Consider the following 20,627-nt stretch of genomic DNA (forward strand, 5'->3'; position numbering starts at 1 on the left):
TTAGCGTGAGAAGTTCTTTTTGCTACAATGCGAAGTTAGCCCACAATTTGCGACGCTGACTGATGCGTCGGTGTCGGTTGCAGTTTAACAGAGAGTACGCCGCGCTAACGTCCCGCTGTCACGCACCGCGCTTGCCCGTTTAATGGCTCCCTGCTTAATTGTCTGCGCTATCTTCATTTTACACGTTAAATCGGACTAACCGAGAAGATCTTTAATTTTCAGTTACTCGCTATTTACGTCTTAATGTTTTAGTTCCAAACGGTCACGTCGGATGTCATCAGCCACAATCGTCACATCGACGTTAAAGTTAATCACGCTCCCCATCGTTCGTGAACATTTAGTACAAACAAACCTCAACAAAGGCCACGCGAGTAAAAGCCTACAAAGTTGAATAATTCATCCCCAACTCCGAGCGACAACGTTCGTTGAAAAGTCACGGTCGTCAGCTCGCGTTTTACGAAACAACTTGTCCCCGCTCGCGTTTACACGAACCTCACGAAATCTGAAGCTTTTCTTTTGAATATTTTTAGAGGGTATAAAACCTATTTAAAAGGCAATCAGTCAGCGGCCGCTGATTGCTCGGCGCGCACGCCACTGGCCGTGTTCACAAAACGGCGCAATTAGCAGCCCCTCTTCCCTGCCGCCGCCAGAGGGCGCGCCTGTGCACTGCTGATCCTTATCACAAACGACCGTTTTCTAGAACCGCTTCTACTAACTATTGCGTGTTCCATTTCACCTCAACATCGACGCACGATGCAAACTACACCGCCTTTTGGTCTGCTACTCAAGTTTCTTTTACTTACATTAAGCATAGTTATTTTGCACATTTCGCTACGTCAATGCTCATGAGGTGAATCATGCCAATAGCACAGAAGTAAAACATTAACCGAACACGCCAGCTAGATACAAATGCCAAATGAATATTTATACCGTTTAAACGTTCTCTAATCACGGTCGGCACGAACGCTTTGTTACCGCAAAACCTACTTGTCGAGTGTGTTGTATAAATGTGTAGTGCTTTCGACCAATAGATTCTGAGCTAGCCACCTGCTGTATGTGGCAGTTTGCTGGAACGTCACCCACACACTTGTGTGATCATACGGGAGTAAATGTAACCCAGGCCTATTTGTGAAATAATCGATTCATATTTCAATCAAGCGACCTTCAATAATCATTGAAGCTGTTTGCTTTTACTATGTTGTTATCATTGATAGGCTAAAATTGTTTAGATTTACTGTTTTAATAAAAACAATCTGCATTTTGTTGTATGTAGGTGCATTGCTATATGAATAGTAAATAATGAAATGATGAAATGCTCACTACGTAATAGGGTAATTCGCCACTTTTAGTAACTGGCCGGTGGCCGCCCTAAACTAAAATAGTAGATTGTACAACAAGGGCATAAACTGACCCATTTTTACCCGAGGCAAACCAAAATAGTAGACGAGGGTAAAAATGGACATTTATGCCCTTGTTGTACACTCTGCTTTTCACTTCGATTGCGAGGAAAATAAAACACATTTTCACGGCAATTTACACCACGAAATTGTCGTAAAGCGAAAGAACATAATACATAACCAATTCCCGCCAAGTCGCCAACTAACTTTTTAATTTTTTTTTGAATTTTCAACATGTGATCAGAGTTTCAGACGCTTGGTTTTCTGCCAAGTCAAACATTTCGGAGCATTTTTGAACGATGATCGACTCCTATTTTATGTGATTTACTAAATTTAATGACAGAAAATACGGATTTCTAATAAATTGTAGCAAAAATAAAATAATATAACAAGTTTTGTCATCTACACAATTTTATTGCTCAGTAAAATTGTGCAATATGTTTTAAATGTTTGGCTGTTGAGACCGATTACCTTAGTCTTAGAAGAAAATTTTACTTTTATGCTCTAGAGCATAAAATGCGATTTTAAGTCGTCTACGCACGACATAAAGGTGCACTTTTTGAGCATGAAAATTGAAAAAGAATTATAATCATTATACCATGGGATATTCACCTATAAATAAAATTCATTTTAGTATATGGCGGCTAGTGTATTGAAGGCTGGCCAGTTATTGAAACCTTTTACTAAAATTTGGTGGCCAATTACTTACCTTATTGTTTATTTGAAATAGGTCGATACTTAAAGGTAATAAACTTATCTTGTATTTATTTTTAACACCGGAAAGTATTGAAGTGACATCCTGTTTATAAAATAGCATATTTATTCATTTCGAGTATTTAATTATCCTTTACTGGACTACTTCTAGAAAGGTAGTCGTTGATACCCAAACATATAGGTACATAGTTGTGTTTACCATGTACCTAGAGCTACTTACCAAATTTTGTAAAACGAAAATGTACAAAAACATGTTAAATAAAAACTAATATTCATTACTAATCAGTGTCGGTTTTAATTTACATTATCAACCTTCAGGCTTGTAATTTTATGAGGATAAATCAAAAGGCGTTATCTTAATTGACAACATTTTAATTACAAAACACCACAAGATCTATCGGACATAGCATGTCACGGTCGGAATGCTTAAGTACATCGCCATAGCTGGTACCCGAAGCATAAGGTACTTCTCAACATACATTTAATACTTTAGCTGTGTATTTAATACTAACAATACATACATAATATCATTAGTTATATTTATATAGATAATATAATATACAGTTTCTGCAATTTTGCAAATAGTTTCCAATTATTTTTGGAATGTTGCATCACTACACACAATTCTTTACTTAACAACTATTTCGATTATTGCGTGTTTCGAAAACATTTATTATTATATATCTAACTTATTCAATATTTCCCATTGCTAGAATGGGTTTTTAAGTACACCTGGACTGTGTTCGTGTAAGATTCGAGTTACGGGCAAATTTAATAGTAGCAATTAGATAGGTACTCACTACATATTTATATAATCCGAGGGAAACTAAACAATACCTTTCAGGTATACCCAATCCGTTACTCAAAGCAATTTAATCTGTAAATCAAAAGTAAACAGCCGAAATGAAAAAGGGGTTAAATGTCTAACTTATGTACAAGATTGAACAAAATAGTGCTTGCATAGGTACTGCATGAAGAACACTGACGGCAAAGAAGTCGTCTCGGTTGTCATGTGCACATTCAGCTGCAACAGGATGGAATTATTCACGCTGTCTAGCCACGGGTCGAATAATCAACGGTAGGATCAGAAAATGTGCGCAGTGCACATTCTCAGTACCCTCCGGACCGACGGTACATAAGAAAAAACATTCACTAGGTGTTCTTCTGTTACTTACTACACGTGCATATAGTCAGAACCTTAATATCTTTGCGCTCTTGCGTACCAGCAGCTTACAATTTATCAAAAACTATTTTATGTACGAAATCTCACAATCTGTTAATGAGCCCAGTCCGGAGTAGTCGGTTATTGCAATAACCGGAGTCGTCAATACAGGTAGCTTATTGTTAGGATGGCGAGGGAGCACGCCCGCAGAGTAGTGGACGTTCTATTCGCCTGAACGCGATTTGCTCAATTGTTCATGCTACGTTAACGGCGAATTATCCGGCAAACGCCTAGCGTGCGAACGTGCTTTTAGGCAGTTAGCTTGCCCACGTGGAACTTACTTATCTATACGCTTAGCAGGTCTACTGAGCAATTATTTTTCAACGAGCTTTCTGAGATGATAAAGCCACTTTTGTGTACTATATAAGTTTACTCATAAATTTTTACGCGTAGCGTCTTTACTACCCGCCGACGAAGGACCTATGGTCTCAAAGTCCGACCGACACATTGTCCTCTTCAAGCATGTGTACTCTATAATACTAATAGTTATACCTATGACATCAATTAATATTGTACACGTTAAGTTAAAAGTTCTTATATCAAATCTGGGTTTAAGATATCACATGTTTTGGACTGCCGCCGTCCACACTTCTCGATCACTCCCCGATATTAAGAACGGTAGAAAAGCTAATACGTAACAGATTTGTCAAATCAACGTCATCATACTTAAATGGAGCAATAATTTAATTCTACCAAAATTGGGATTAAGGTAACAAAATAGAATACCAAAACACGATACCGCACGTAAAGTCTTCACTTTCGCAGTCTCACAGTTTCGCAAGTTAATTGTCTTTTGTCGACATGCAAGTTTTGTTTAATTTAACTGGTCCATAGATCACAATCACTGGAATTATACGTGTATAGGTTCATCGTCGTCGTCGTCGTCGGTGCGGCGGTCGACCGAGGGCTCCCTCGAGGACCGCGGCGGCGGCGCGGGGCTGCCGGGGTCCACATCGGGCGAAGGCGTGCGGCGCGCCTGCGCGTAGTAGCCGAGCGCGCCCAGCGCGGGCGCTCCCAGCGCGCCCAGGTGCGCGGACGGGCCCGGCAGCCCGAGCCCCAGTGGTGGCACCGACCCTAGTGGTGCGCCCGGGTATAACCTGACGCAAATTTTTTACATTATACCCTTTCAACGGATGGACAAGATGTCATCTTGATATATCTTATTATGATAACATAAATAGAGTCAGTGTATTTATGAAACTTAAAAGGCGTTCAAGCAACCTTTTAGCAGCCTAGCTTCCAGCGTTTCTAGACACTTTAGTTAGCGCTTTGAGTACTGATCTGAAATACAGGTACCTAGAGTTGGTAGGTATTAGTCTGTCCCAAGTCATCATCGGGAGTTATCTCTCTGTAAGTCTAGAGGCAATAGATAGCTTATGCAGGAGGTGTTTTGATATACATATGTTCTGGTTGAGAATAACTGGGTATTTTACTTCTTACAAACATATTGAAAATCCAGAAATGTGCAGGCTAAAGTTGAAAAAGAAATAGGTAAATGTGACGTAAATTATAGTCACACCCTCAATATTTAGTTTTCTTCTATTTACTTAAATAGATTTTGAGGTAATATTATCCTGCTTTGGGCTATTTCATTTATGTTCCATAATTTTATTGTTAGATCTATTCAATGCCTAGTTTTGTTGGTACAGCTTGTAGTCAGAAACAGAGGTACTAGGTGTGATGAGTGTAGTGAGAAAGATTTTCGTAAACAGTAGTGTAGTTACCGGTAAGGCAGCGGTTTCTGCAGCGTGTTGGCGGAGGCGGCGGCGGCGGCGGTGGCGGCGGCCTGCCGGTAGTACAGGTCGGCGGCCGGCGCCGGCTGCGCGGGGTACGCCGGCACCCCGGCCCAGTACCCGCCGTACAGCCGCTGGAAGGCTGCGTAGTTGCCCGCCTCCGCCAGCAGCTCTAGCCCTACCGCCGTTTGACGCTTCCATTTCGTCCTGAGGACAATAAAAAACAGTTATTAAATTTCCTTTTCTTCTAGTTAAGAATACTAATTAGAGAGCAAGCGAGATTCATAAATTGTTTCCCATCATTGCTTTACGCTTTCGTTGTATTAAGTAGGTAGTATGTTTGTCAGATAGCTATCGAAATGAATTTAGATCGAAAATGGTACTTCTTTAGGAATTTAAAGAAAGATGTCTCGATATTTGAACATTTCAATCTACAACAATACATTCACGGTCCATTAACATTTCAAATAAATCGATTCGGAACGCCGTGCGAATCCCACAAGAAATTACATAAAAACGATTTATGCCACATTACGAACTTAAATTGACTCTAAAATTCTGTAAACTGTCGTATACGAACCCCTAAAGCGATAGATCACTAACCCTAGCTGTGACCCCAATCGTCATCAAATTTGTCACAGGCCACTCGAGAGCACAATGAAGATGCCGCAATGAAATGAGTAATAAAAAATATAAATAAAATAATAAATTTGACAAAACGTCTTGGGCACTCATGCGCTCGTCGGAGCGTGGTCGAGTTTAATTTGATTTATTTGATTCGGTAGGAAAGGGTGCGCTCCTATATTATTATACATTAACGCGTTATTGCGACGGGGACTAATGTCAATTTTGATCTTTTTTATGTGAACATCCTAAAAAGCAATTCGAAGGAAACTTTCCAAAGATAAACTGCCAACTGCTAGCTAAGTAAGTGGCTAGATATCCATCTAGCTATCCCTTCGCAAAGGGTAAGACTTAAGGATCTTTTTTCTTTTGTCTATCTCTTATTTATTTAAGCGCATGATGGCTAAATAAATACTAGCAAATTGAATTCTATATTGATGTAGGTAACTATACTACCGTGAATTCGAAATTGATACTCTCCAATTTATAAAATGGGTAGCTTTCTGTGCAATACATAAATAAAATCAGTTATAAAGTTAATATAAAAATAGACAAGACATTAGACAAACACAATCTGATAATAAAAATCACCTTTAACGAAAAGGGTTTTTTGAGAAATCGCACGTTTGACCTTATGCGGAAAACTCTATAGATTATAGACACTAAGGATTAATGTTATACCAACTGGTAAACAAACCTACTAATAGTAATTAGGTAGGTGCGTCCTATTACAAATTCCCAGACAATAGGCTAATAGGAACTGTATTCGGCAGAGGAGAACTAACAGCGCCCCATCCCAAACAAAATTAATTTCGCTCTCAAAACCACGATTAGTTCCGAAGTGTTCCGTTATTGTCATCAAGTGAGGTTTTTATTAATTCGAAGGGAGTAATTTATTATTGCTATTCGCATTATCATCGGTGCTATTATTATGTTCCATTGTGTGCGGCCCGCGGTTAGCCGCCGCTTCACTGGCTACCTCGTTAATTAATTTCTCTAAATGGATCATTTAATTTCATTAAATGTAAATGAGGGGGAGTTCAGATGCTCGTTGCCGATCTTTTCATATTTTTTTATCATTTAACTTATTACCTTGCTATATCATGTTGTCTTTTTGTTAACGGAGTTTTTAATTATTACCTACCGACATGTCCGAGGTTTAAAGTTGACATCATTCGTCTAATTAACTATTTTTGGTTTAATGCTATAATTGCGCAAACTGTAAATATGTACATACTACCTAATGTAGCTAATTAGCATTTGGGTACCCATCGCCCGGTATTAGTTATGCGCATTAATCATTATATTATGAAACGATGTTCTCGGGCAGCGCCATTCGAGAGCACTTAAGTATTTAATTGTCAAGTGCTGAATAAGAGGCAATCTGCTCGGTGACACTATTATCTTTTATTGCCGCCTTGGGCTATGAACAAAAAGCTTCTCGAGCGCACCCAAGTTCGGCTGTTATCTCGGAGCCTCTCACCAGACGTTATACGCTGTTCTCACTCTTACGCGAGCGCGTCGTTGCGACAGCGGGCCTCTTCCGTCTTTGTCCCGCAGCCCCCAGCGGAGTTCGAGTACGGCTCCGCCCAGCGGTTTAGTGATTTGATGCTGCGTGAACTGATTCAATTGTTGTTCGAGAAGGAGCATCCAAAAACGCGCCTTAACCGTTCAAGCTAAAGACGAAAATCGTCCGATAAAACGATTCCGCTTACGACCTCTCTGCGGGGGGAGTCGTTTCTCTCGATTTGGGTTTAGGGCGACGTGATGCGAATTCAGCTTGTATATCCGGCGGACAAAGAGCATTTCATCGATCCGTGTGCTCGCACAGTTCGCGCCGCACTCAGCGCTTGGGCCCTTTCGCTGTTGGCGTGCCAGGAACAATTTGACTTTACTTCGAACATTATTTATATGCTGCTTAGAAAGTTTTACGGACGTTTCTGTACGAAGATCCGGAAGAACTAATGAGTGTTGTTTAAAGTTTAGAACATCTTTAATGTTACATATCCAGATACGTTCTGTCTGTACCATAGGTATCTACTTATAAGATCACGATAGTTTGTAACACTTTAAATTCTAAGTTATTATAAATTTTTGGTAAGTAAAGTATATGGAAGCATCACCACACAAAAGACACCTACATGTAACCTAATGGACCAACGAGATTACATCTGCCGTGGAAAAATCCTTTTTTAAGGGGTACCTACTACGGGTGCACCTGTATGACCTCTCTGCATAACATAAGCGACCATCTGATGTGTCCGATACTACCAGTTGATGACGACACTGCAAAGATACCTACCTACAAAGAGAGAGAACTGAGAAGGAGTCTGTTAAGAACTATAGATAATAGAAGAGGTAAAATACTTGGGCACATGTTACGACACGACGAATTTATCAAAAACATCATAGAAGGGAATGTTGAAGCAAAGAGGAAGAATGGAAGACTAAGGAGAGCGTATATGAATCAAATAAAGGTAAAACTCAACGTCGTGTATAAGGCTGTCATAGAGAAGGCAGAAGACCGCCGTACATGAAAATTGCTCCACCGACAACTATATGAAGCTCCACCGACAACTATACTCTTAAATATATGAAGATGATGTCCATCATGTCATCGAGTCAGAATCAGAACTCAAGCAAAGTTTCAATAGCTACGTAGTTGGGACTACCTGCTTATGTCTACGTTCCAAAAACCAAGCACACTGGAGGAGCGCCCCGACCTCTCCGCAACCGTCCTCAAAACCTTGTATTTGCTTAGAACTGCTCACTCATGCACTCAATTAATATTTTAAAATAAAATCCGCATCACGAAATGACGATTCAGCCGTGGTCCGTCTAAATTGCAGGCTACCTATGAAATCTGGCCTCTGTCCGCTTATTAAAATCCGAGCAGAGCTCAAATGGCATTTCCAGAATTATGATTAGTGGTTAAATGATAAGCTCGGCGACCTGAGCGACCTTGGTTCGATTCCCGTGTCTCTGGAGGTGTAATTTGGAGGGTTCGCAATAACCGATTAGGCCGTTCTTGGTAGCTGTGAGGGGGTATTATGTCATTAGAGATGTGTGCACACACGTCCCGAGTTTTGTCTTAGGTCTTTGTGTGTGATATTCTTGAAAGAATTTAAGAAGCATGGAAGGATTTACATACGTATCAACTCAATGCTCTATTGCAGTTTTTTTGGACTGAATATGTTTTATTATGAAATATACAATAATTGTTATATTTGTTTTTATTTAGCCGTCGAGTAGCTATTTTTATTTAATAATTTTATTATTTCAATTTCTTTTCAGCCTCATGGCTTCCACTGGAACTCAATGGAAATTACAACACGTTTTACTGAACACATAGGTTTTTATTGGAAGTATAGGTGCACTTTTGTACTTACTTTATCAGAGTTATGTCAATCCATTGAGTAAAAATGTAGGTAAGTAGATAAATATTTACTTTACTAGGTATTCTGTATTATTTTTAGGTATAATAAATTATCCTGTATTTTTGAGAAATAATAACTATATTTGTATATAACTATATTTGTATTTGTTTTAATTTTAATGTTTAGTTTAATTATTTTGTTAATACTTTTTTTTTTTTACAACGTCCATAGGTATGTCGCTGGGAAATTACCACATAAGTGCATACCATAGGCTTTTAAATGAATTTTAAAAGCTGAATTTTAAAGGCTTTTAAAGGAAACGTACCAGTCCACGGAATTCCCGTTATTCGTTTAATACAATCTCCTCAGTTATGAATCCGCGTGGTGTGCACCGCGGGGCGCAGTAACGTTGGGTTGAGGCACCGCTTATCCAAATGATACAAATTTACGCACCAACGCAACCGACATCCTACTAAATTCGCAGTGGATTTGTATCAAAAATTTTTTTGGTACTAAAACTTACAGCAACAATAAAAACTATCACCGACTGCAGACGGTTTAAAGAGCTTAAACTCAGGTTGCATTGTTTTATTACAAAGACCACCTTCAGTGTCCATCATCAATATACATATTTGATCAGCTTGATAGTGCTGAAGCATGACATATTTAGTTGCTGAATTTGTGTAGGTGTCGTATTACATTTGAGCTTAATGCAAACAGAAAAAGCTGTATTTTCTTATTTACTGTCTCTCATCAAAAATTCTCGTTGGACAAACTTGCCTGCATTTGTTTCCATAGTAGCTATGGTGTATCAAATGGTGTGGCTTTCATACCTAGCGTATCAATCTTAAAGGGCATAGGGTACTCGACTCCTTAAAATTAGACAAGCCCTACAACTACACCGGTCCATGAACGCAGTAAATAATACATATAACTATCAATTATACTTGCATAATACATCATATGAAGGTGTCATGCTTGAATATAGTACGAAATAGATTATATTTTATGCATTGTAGTCAGCCAAGTATCTACTGCGCAGAGTCAATTAGTTGAAAGTATAAATACGAGATTCGGTCGGTGAGCGCGGTTAAATAAAGTAACAATGTTAGATGGCAATTTTTTGCGCGCGTTTAAAATGAGTCAGAACAATAAAGTAAGCGGAGCCGCGGGCGCAGGCGATCTTCCAGCATATAATTTTCGATGTTGCCACACTTAGAATTCAGGGCATAACACAGATATTGACGAAATGAAACTAAACTTTTTACAGTGTATGTGGGGATAATATAATTAAAGTTAAGTGGTAAAGATTAAGATTATTAATTACATTTTTTTCAATTCAAGTAAATTTTTATATCCCATAAATTATGGAGATCTATCACGAATGTTTGACTTTAAAAAATGACACAACACACTTACCTATGACAATAGAAACTACCTACCTATTAAAAGAAATAATACAACAACCACTGTTTGTTTGTTAGCCTGTTGTGTCCCACTGCTGGGCAAAGGCCTCCCTCTCTTTCTTCCACGCGTCTCGTTCTATGGCAATATTGGGCCAATCTTTCCGAAAGACGTCAAGATCGTGCCGCCACCTCCTTCTAGGTCTGCCGTGACGCCGCACTATGTTTGGTGTCCACTCGGTAGTTTTCTTGGCCCACAAGTCGTTTGGCATACGGCAGATGTGTCCGGCCCAGTCCCATTTAAGCTTGGCGGCTGTCAGGGCTACGTCGGCTACTTTGGTTTTGGAGCGCAAGATGGAATTTCTAATTCTGTCAGTCAATTTGACACCAAGAATACTGCGCTCCATCGCTCTCTGGCAAACCTTGAGGGAAAGCTTTTGAGCATTAGTCAAAGACCAAGTCTGAGCGCCGTAGGTGAGGATCGGAAGAATACACATATCCATGAGTTTACGTTTCAGCGATATAGGAAGGTCTCCCTTCATGTATTCCTTCATGGACCAGTAGCTCTTCCAGGCATTTTCGGTACGTCTTGCGACCTCCTTGTCTTGTCGTGCCTGGAAAGAGACTATTTGGCCCAAGTAAATGTACTCATGGACATATTCAATTCCTCCGCCGTCTACTTGAATCCTACGTTTGGCGCAGTTTGTCATTACTTTGGTCTTTGACATGTTCATTTGCAGTCCGATCTCAAGGCTTACCGTGCTCAGTTGTTGGAGCATGCTTTCGAGTTCTGTAGCCGACGCTGAGAAAAGGACGATGTCGTCAGCAAAGCGAAGGTTTGTTAACCGTCTGCCGCCGACTTCAACGCCCCTATCTTCCCATTCGGTCGCCAGCTTACGGAACGCCTGTTCCAAGGTGGACGTAAATAATTTGGGAGATAGCGGGTCACCCTGTTTGACGCCTTTTTCAATTCTGAAAGTTAGACCAGACGACTGTAATTTTATATTGGCTGTGCTGTTATTGTAAATGTTGCGTAAGAGATTTATATATGTGGGATCTATGTTTTGTTCTTCTAAAGCAGTAAATATCGATTTATGAGAAATGCTGTCAAAGGCTTTTGTATAATCAACGAATGCAAGGTAGAGAGGAAGATCGAATTCATGGTGCTTTTCTATTATTTGGTTGAGTGTCTGTAGATGGTCTGTGGTGGATAGTCCGGGTCGGAACCCTGCCTGCTCTGGTGGTTGTTGTTTATCTAGTTGGCCTGATATACGGTTTTCGATGACTTTAATAAATGTTTTATACAGATGAGAGACGAGGCTTATGGGCCTGTAATTGTTTATGTCGGCCTTGTCTCCCTTCTTGTACAAAATTATAATATTGGAATGACAAAAATGTTGCGGAAATATGCCTGTTTTTAAAATATCATTAAAAAGGTTAGTAATGTGTGTGATCAGGGTTGGCTCGCCGATTTTAAGAGCCTCTGTAGTGATACCATCCTCCCCAGGACTTTTACTGTATTTCATTTTAGACAGCGCTACGTGGACTTCATAGCCCGTTATGGGGGGAATGGTATCAGGACAGAAGTATGGAATGTTGGTGGTATTGCATGAGCGGACTGGGTCGGAGTATAAGTTTTTGTAAAACTTTGTGCAAATGGCCATTATCTTTCCTCTGTCGCCTTGTATAGTACCAGTTTCATCGCGTAGGCCAGAGATCCATGTTTTTTGTTTGGTGATTCCTTGTTTGGCTATTTTAAGAGATCTGTTTTGTTCTAAGGCTACTTTAATTAGTGTATTATTGTAAGTGCGTATGTCCTTTCGAATGCTTCTTTTTACTTCTCTGTCTAATGATTTATAGCTGGTTCCTGTGGTGTCGCTCCTGAAATTGTCTCTATTTTGAATAAGGTTTATCGTGTGGTCTGTCAATTTGCTTGTTTTATTATTTGCGCATTTGATTTTATTAGATGCAGATTTGATGCATTTTTTAATTTTTGAATACTGGCTGTCTACAGTGTCTACATTAGGTAAGTCATCTTGTTCCGTATCAAGGCTTAATGCTGTGAATGCGTTCTTTAGTTCTAGGTTGAAGGTTGATTTGTTACTAATTAAAATGTTTTTATCCAGTCGTTTGATCGTACTTAACATTTTCCGTTGTCGATGTATTCTGAAATCAAACAGGAGACTTGCTCGAACTGGTCTGTGATCGGAACTATATTTTATTGCATTGAGGACTTCAATATTATTTACAATGGTTTGATTGGATGAAAGTACAAAATCTATTTCATTCTTTGTGTCTCCGTTGGGTGAAACCCAAGTCCACCTGCGCTGTGGTTTCTTATAGAAGAACGAGTTACAAAGACTGAGATTACGTCCAAAGGCGAATTGAATCAAGCGTGAACCACGATCATTGCGGTTTTCTAACCCGTGTGGTCCGAGTATGCGGCTATCTTCAAATTCTTGCCTTGTCCCTACTTTTGCGTTGAAGTCACCGAGTACTATTGTCCACGAACCTCGGTGCTCGTCGCAGGCTTTATCTAGCAAGTCATAAAATTCCTCTATGGCAGCGTCTGAATGCGAGGATGTTGGGGCATATACCTGAGCAACTGTTAGGGTTTCCTTTTGAGTTAGTTGGAATTTGAGCACGGCGATTCTGTCAGAATAGGCTACAAACTCTAAAATGTTTTCTTTCCAGCGTTTAGCTACCATGAAGCCTACTCCTCCACGACCGCCTGGCTTGCCGTGGTAGAAAAAAATGTTGTCGGCTCGCTCAATAGTTTCTTCTCCTGCTCTGCGAACCTCTGATAAACCTACGATATCCCACCTAATCTCTTTCAACGAGTTCTCTAGTTCGAGTAGACGTTCCTCGGTTCGCAATGTACGAACGTTATAAGTTAATATTTTAAGATTTTCAGTATCATTTTTCCTTTGACATGCATTAGTCGTGAGACGGTTAGGAGATAACAACGCCCGGGGATTCTTAGCACCCCCTTCTCCGAGGGTAGACTGCCTACCGTCATCAACAGTACCCCCGGAGCGACCGGGCACGAGGGGCCTATTTTTTGTTTTGCTTTTCATGATTGAGAGGGGATTAGACGAGTAACCCACCACGCTCGTCCAGTGCGGGTTGGTGAGTGAACAGTGAGCCTTCTGACTCGGCTCATGTACGCTGCCGTTGATGTCCTTGACATTCTTCCGCCACCGTACTAAGTTTGTGCCCTGCTCTAGCACAAACTGTACCAACTAGGCCAACACTACTCCTTCTCAAGGTGGGCAGCGTGCCCCAAGTTGGCCGTTTACACCTAATGCCATTAGGTGCACGACAGTTTAACGTCATATCGAGGACGCACAACAACCACTACTTTAATTAATTACATATTAGGTATTACTATCATATGATTATAGGTATGGAGTTAGAGTTTTGGAGTAATCTGATTTATTTCTGCCAGATGAAGGAGCCTATAGTTATATGTAGTTACTCTAGAGCGTGAATTGGTCCAGTTTTTTTAATTTGTACGAATTGTTGTTATAACTATCTAGCAAAATTCATAAAATCGTGTTAGCTGTCTAAATGATAAAATATTTATCCATAAACATTGCTAAGTAAAGAGTGGATCGCTACTTCTTTAAGTCTAGTAAAATGTGTCCGTATATTTTAAGTTTAACACGCGGCAACATAGAGTATGGTATGGACGGTATGGTGAAAAAACGACTAGTATTAGAAGGCTCATAGAATATTAACAGCAATAAAGCATTTTTCCGTTAAATATAAGTTAGATGCGTTATTTTAGTGTCGACTGGCAACATCGGCTCACACGTATGTCATTACCGTTCGTCATTAGGCACGTAATCGTTGCAAATCGCCGTCGCCAGCTAAACGCCGATAAACGCGGCCATTACAAATTTACGAGCCACAGACAGTCACTGGCGCACTATGTGTTTATATTTTTAACGATTTCGTCGGATTGCCGGTAGGGGGCTTGTAATTAAGTACATTTGTAGCGGACTAAAGGGATTTCCAGGGTTGTCTCTAGCCAGTGTGTAATTAAATTTTAACGATTTTGTCAGATCGCGCCGCCGCTGTGGTCCATTAAGACATATTGCAAATTTACAATAATATAATATAGCTCACGTTTAAAATCATTGTACATAATTGCTTCATTTCCTTTATGATTTAGAAAGTTGTGTCTATTTATCTAACATGTATTTTATTTTATACATGTTGGATAAATATATACGTATTAGATTCAAGACAAACGATATGCGGAGAAACATAAATAGTCGGCGCCGCATTTGATTTTTCTTTAAGGTTTTTTTTCTTTTTTTAAATACTTTCGAGGTAAACACTTTTATCATAAATGTTTATATAAACTGATAATTTTAATATTTTTATTTGCATTTTGTACGAATATTGCGTAATTCATATTAAATGTGTCTCAAAAACTGTAAACGAATAGTTTATTGCATTTCACGAGAACGCTGACCCTAACCTAAAAGTTATGGTGTTAATGACTAATTTCGTTAAATGCATTCGGCTTTGTGAGATGCAAGAACTATAATAGTGTTAAAAGTGTCGGCGGAAGAGCCGTAATGAGTGGTCGGTGGCGGCGGCGGCGACGGCGCCGCTCCGCCCGTGACTTGCAGGCGCTCATCTGCCTCCGTTCACACGTCCACACTAATAATAATATAAGGGCTAACATGAAAAACTCAACGGCTACTCTACGGTTAAGTAAGGAACTCGACCACCCGAGCTATTTATTATGAGCTGATGACTAATTAATTATAAGCACCACTCGAACTAGCGTTTGTCCCGTTATCATTTATTAGATAATTAAACATATAATCAAGATTTTGCACAAGCATTTCCTTAACAATGCTCAAATTATGAGAAACCCGACAAAAGAGAAATTTGACTCTAATTATCATCAGACCGTGAAAAGACCATAACGTGGTGAATAATTCATAAAAATTCTACTTACACATATTTTGATACGAATATTACAGAATTTAAAATTAACTACATTGTAACATATTAATAGGTGGTCCATACTGTTTAATATATGTTTGATGCCAATGTCTGTCTATTTGTATCGGTGCCATCGTAGCTTTTGAACGGATCTGCCGATTTCGATGCGAGTTTTCTTGCAGTGGTTCTTAGCTATGTTACATAGAAATCGATCCAGCAGTTTGAAGAGTATCAGCTTTTTTCCAAAAAGATGTTCGGCATTTTTGGTACAAAATGGATAATGTTGGCATATAGCGTAGGGTTTTTTTTATTCTAATGTAATATTATTAATTATAGATGGTCAAGCAAATCTTATTATCTTATATAAAACAATTTTATTTAACTGACTGTATCGTGTTTGTTGTTAAAATAAAATATCGCGGTTAAGTAAACATTTGCAATACTTTAACTATACCGGGTGTTCCAGAATTCGACGTCAAGCCGTAAACGGATGATAGACCAAGTCATAACAGTTATCATAAAAAAACAAAAAAAAATCCATTTCATGTTCTTTAAAAATTATGGTCACTTTAAAAATTCACTAAAAAATCCACACCCTGTAATTATTCAAGATTACACAATGATAAAAAAATTAGAATAAATTATGGAATTTGTAGTAACAAAAGTCAAAGAACCATTACAGGGTGTGGATTTTTTAGTGAATTTTTAAAGTGACCATAATTTTTAAAGAACATGAGTTGGATTTTTTTTTTGTATTTTTATGATAACTGTTATGACTTGGTCTATCATCCGTTTACGGCTTGACGTCGAATTCTGGGACACCCTGTATGTACATAGAAATGTAAGGAATTATTTAATCTCGTCGAATGATGATCCTATGACTATTCATTTTTATATGAAGTATCTGTCACGTAATTTTATTAATTATACGGTAACAACATATTTTTTAAGCCCAACCAAAAGAGGCTTGAAGGAAATGTTATAGGGACGGTCCCTTTCTTTCAATTCGATGCCAGACATATATTATTATAGTACATACTTACCTTACAATTACAATCATTTTTTTTCTATTTCCACTATGCACCAATATTTTGTTCGTATTATTTCCAGTGTAGTTAACTGTATAATTAAATTCAAAATGTAGGTATTATATATGTAGGTAGGTACCTAGGTACGTACCTACCTACGTTGTAAAAACGTAAAAAGAAATTGACCGCACACAAAAGCCATTAAATTCTTCAATTAAGCCCGATTTCACACCCTTTCACGAACCGAAAAATCGAAGACCAAACATTAGCTTTACCGAAATTATAGAAACCAACAAAAAGTGTGGCAAAAAGTGTTGGGCCTACGCTGTGACGGACCGCCGTGCGCGACGCCAGCGGCGGGAGGGGCCCGGCTATTGTCTGTTAAATCTTCCACTTTAAATCAATTTCACTCACACAAATTAGTTCTGAAAGTGATATCCTGGAAAACCCGTCCGTAGGCTCATCTGCTGTGTAGCTTATGAACCTGACTGTAATATCGTACTCACATCCCTACACTCAAGAAATAAATATTTTTATGTAGGTAAAAGTCAAGTATATTAAATTAAATGTCAAGTATATAAAACTACTGATATACCTGGTAAGTCAATACAAAAAGACAGAGCGTATTCAATACCATTTTGTACAATAACCTATACGCTACGTTGTGCTAATTTTACTGTTGAGTTTCCGAAAATTCAAACCAGTTCATAAAACAATATCTACATAAACGTCAAGTAGTAGCAAGGCTCACAGAGCCGATTAATAAACAATATATCTTCCATCTAACATCATCCGATGGAGATTGGTATAAAGCAATAGAAAATTAGTGTAGTTTATTTTTTAGCTACCGAAGCTTTTGTCCGGAAGGTGGTGTCGGCGCCCGCAAAGGCCTAATTATTAAACGTTTGTTTTTGAAATGGCCGCCAGGTACAGTCGCCGCCGAAACGCCTGCACTTATTTTTTTCGTAACGTAATTACGAATGTAAATATAGACTGTCCTAAAAAGTTATCGTTAAGTGTGTTTCATAGTTTTTAATTATTTTCAAAATAACATGAGAGTACCTTACACTTGTAAAATTTAGTACTTATACAAAAGCTAATGGATTTTTATTTGTACCGAGAAAAATGTATATTATTCAACGAAATCGAACCAAAGTTTTGACATATTGTTCTTCTTAAAAAGAAAATATAATTGGCAATGTATGTCCAAAGTATCATTGGAAAATTCGCAAAGCAGAGTGAAGTTCTTTAAATACATTGACATAGTAAATAGTTCGCCAGTAGCGATAGTCCGTCCGTTGTGCTGAGTCAGCGCCGCTTTGTGGTGCCGACTCTCTCACGAGTCGGGAGCCTCCGCCGCCCGGCGGACTCGCCAGCGCTGGAGAAGCTAATACACGGCTCAAACCTTTGATTGCCACTGTCGGGAAACAAAACTCAGATTTTAATGCCTTGCTCACGAAATTTGCCAAAAACGGCTGCGCACACACAGTTGGCACGCCGTGGCATCCAAAAGTGAGCACTAGAAAAAAAGTGTATACGAAATGTTTTGATGTTATCCTGTCATACCGATGCGATATACTTATCTAAGCTACATTCACTCTTATAAGTATATTTTTAGACGAACATGCCATTAGATTATATACAGACGTACAACTGGAAAACATGTTTTGTTTTTGTTTTGAAATACCTACTCATTATATTTTGTTAAGAAATCTGTATTTTGTAATATACTACGTGCACGTACTCGTATAGTAATAGTATTTTAATTCATTAATATATTTCAATGTGGTTACTTTCTAAACATGCAAAAAATTAAAATTTAGAACCATGCGAGTACACCTAACGATAGCTATCAACACCCAATCGAAAAATGAATTCTATTTCTTAGTAAATTATTTAACATTATTTTTGAGATCTATTGCGGTTAGTGTATTTTTATATAGTGGGTATTGTACATATAATTTACTGGTTGTTTTGTCGTGATAGGTAATCGAATGATTAAAATATTTGTTTAGATATAATTTCTATGGAACATGAATATTGAAATCTACCAAGTAACAACACATTTTAATTCCATTAGGCTAAGAGTTAGGTAAGCAACCGTGGTAAGCAGCTTTTCTACGATTGTCATGTAAAGCGCTTACCTACTTTTCCTGACGATAGGTTGTCATTCAATAAGTATTAGTTCATAATCACTCCACATGCCGAGTAAGCAGCTGTGTAACCTCACGGTCTTATTAATGAGCGATAGGTAGGTACCAACACAGCGAAATAACAAATAGTAAGTAATACTAATTATCTGTCCCGTGTATCAGAACTGACTGAACTGAACTGACTTTGTGAGTCACAAGTATAGGAATAGCGGTGACGATTGAAGCCTAGTAATAAGGTAGAAGGTAATTTTGGAGTGGCGGAACTCACCGTCGATTTTGGTACCACGTTTTGACCTGCGTGTCGGTCAGCCCCAGCTTGGCGGCCAGCTCCATGCGGTCCTGCACGCTGAGGTACTTCTGCCGCTCGAACGACTTCTCGAGTGTCTGGAGCTGGTGGTCGGTGAAGGCCGTGCGCGCCTTGCGCTGCTTCTTGGCCAGGCTCGACGAGTCGCCGCCGCAACTCTTGCTCGAAATGTCGTCCGAGTCATCCTTCACGCCTGCAACCAATGGGACTTAGTTTAAAAAAATTAATGTGTTGCTATATTTCATTTTATGGCATGAGTTTTAAGTTTATGGTTATAATATCAAGTTATATTAACTATTGAAAAATTTGTTTTGTTTCCCGAAATGAAATTAGGAAGGAACTTAATTATATATTTTTTTTGTATCCATATCGTCCCTCTAAGTTTTTCTATTCGCCCTTTATAGGTCTCGTTCAAATATAGGTAATATTTTAGAAAAGATCATCAAGTGTACGTATATGTTATGTCTTTAAAGTATGCGTTTCGTGAATATTAAACATGATTTATTTGGTCGATATTAAGTGTAAAGAAACTGGTCGCGAAGCCGTGGTGCTTGCGGGGCTTCCTGCGGTTACCGACTCACTTCCCTCTGCGATGCTCCGTGCTCGGACGCTGGAAGCGGCTAACAAAGAAGCCTACACTTTCCACTAATTCTTACACTTTCGGCATTCCACAGATTGTTTTTCTGATAGATAATATGCCTGTTTTGGCTTACTTATTTTTTATCTAATAAATTGTTTAATCTATGCTAAACAGCTTGCTACATTGGCAATTTGTGGTTTTTCGGTTGTCAATATCTAAGGCTTTTATATTTTAAATCACTAATAAGCCTATTTAAAAAAAAATAATGAGGACTAAATTAAATCGTACTGATTGTTAAATTCTTGAAAAGCCGCTGTAACAGTCGAGATTTTCCTAAAGTTTATTCGGTTTTAATTTCAAAGTAAGTACATAGGTATACTTACTTTGAAATGATAGTAGTATTAGGAGAGTATTAGGAGTATTTAATAAATATTTAATATCCGTGTCCAATATTGTTGGTTTGACGAAGGATTAAGAGTAATGTGTAAGGAATTAGCTCAGCCGAGTGTGGCGGCGGTTGTGGTTTGCCACCCATGTACATGTAAGGTACGCACCCTACCACCTTACATTTCACTTTGTCTTGTTTTATGATTAAAGTTGCAAGAACTCGTGTGGAGGAAATATTAAAGAAATTATTGTTAATTAAAATTGTAACGTCAGCTGTCATCAGCATCACATACTGATATCAAATATCAAGGGATTCTAACGGTCGCAAAATGTGCAGAAAATGTTACTACCAGTTGGTAATAGTCCTAACAACTATCTGAATTATTACATACTTACATATTTGATCTAAATTATTACATAATAACGAAGTAAATAAAATTTATTTATTTATTTAATACAATTATGTTCACACGGCATTACAGTAAAAATACCAATGCGCCGAGAAACGCTTACAAAAATATAACACAAAGTAGGTACAAGATACAACATAAACATACACAGGAAGAACAGAAATAACAAATCACATAACATAGTATTACCTATACACGGACTGTGGAAGGCCTGTCATCCATCGTCTCACAATACTTTAGACACTCACGGTACACAGTCGTCCATCTCCATGCAAACAAATCACAATCAGGTGCTGACGTCAGGAGCGCATTGAATAGTGTCAATGCGCT

The 20,627-nt window shown here is 38.6% G+C and overlaps 1 protein-coding gene across 1 annotated transcript in view; it reads right to left on the minus strand.

Annotated features, from left to right (window-relative positions):
- Positions 1-2,462: 2,462 nt before the first annotated feature.
- LOC134678567 (homeobox protein B-H1-like) overlaps positions 2,463-20,627 on the minus strand; it is a 30,438-nt gene continuing 12,273 nt past the window's right edge. Inside the window, exons 2-4 of the mRNA XM_063537188.1 lie at positions 18,885-19,113; positions 5,058-5,273; positions 2,463-4,430 (exon numbers count right to left, since the gene is read on the minus strand). Coding sequence (XP_063393258.1) covers positions 4,184-4,430; positions 5,058-5,273; positions 18,885-19,113 — 692 coding nt within the window. The 3' untranslated portion in view covers positions 2,463-4,183. The remainder of the gene's footprint in view (positions 4,431-5,057; positions 5,274-18,884; positions 19,114-20,627) is intronic.

The sequence above is a fragment of the Cydia fagiglandana genome, chromosome Z, assembly GCF_963556715.1.
Source record: "Cydia fagiglandana chromosome Z, ilCydFagi1.1, whole genome shotgun sequence".
Lineage (NCBI taxonomy): Eukaryota > Metazoa > Arthropoda > Insecta > Lepidoptera > Tortricidae > Cydia > Cydia fagiglandana.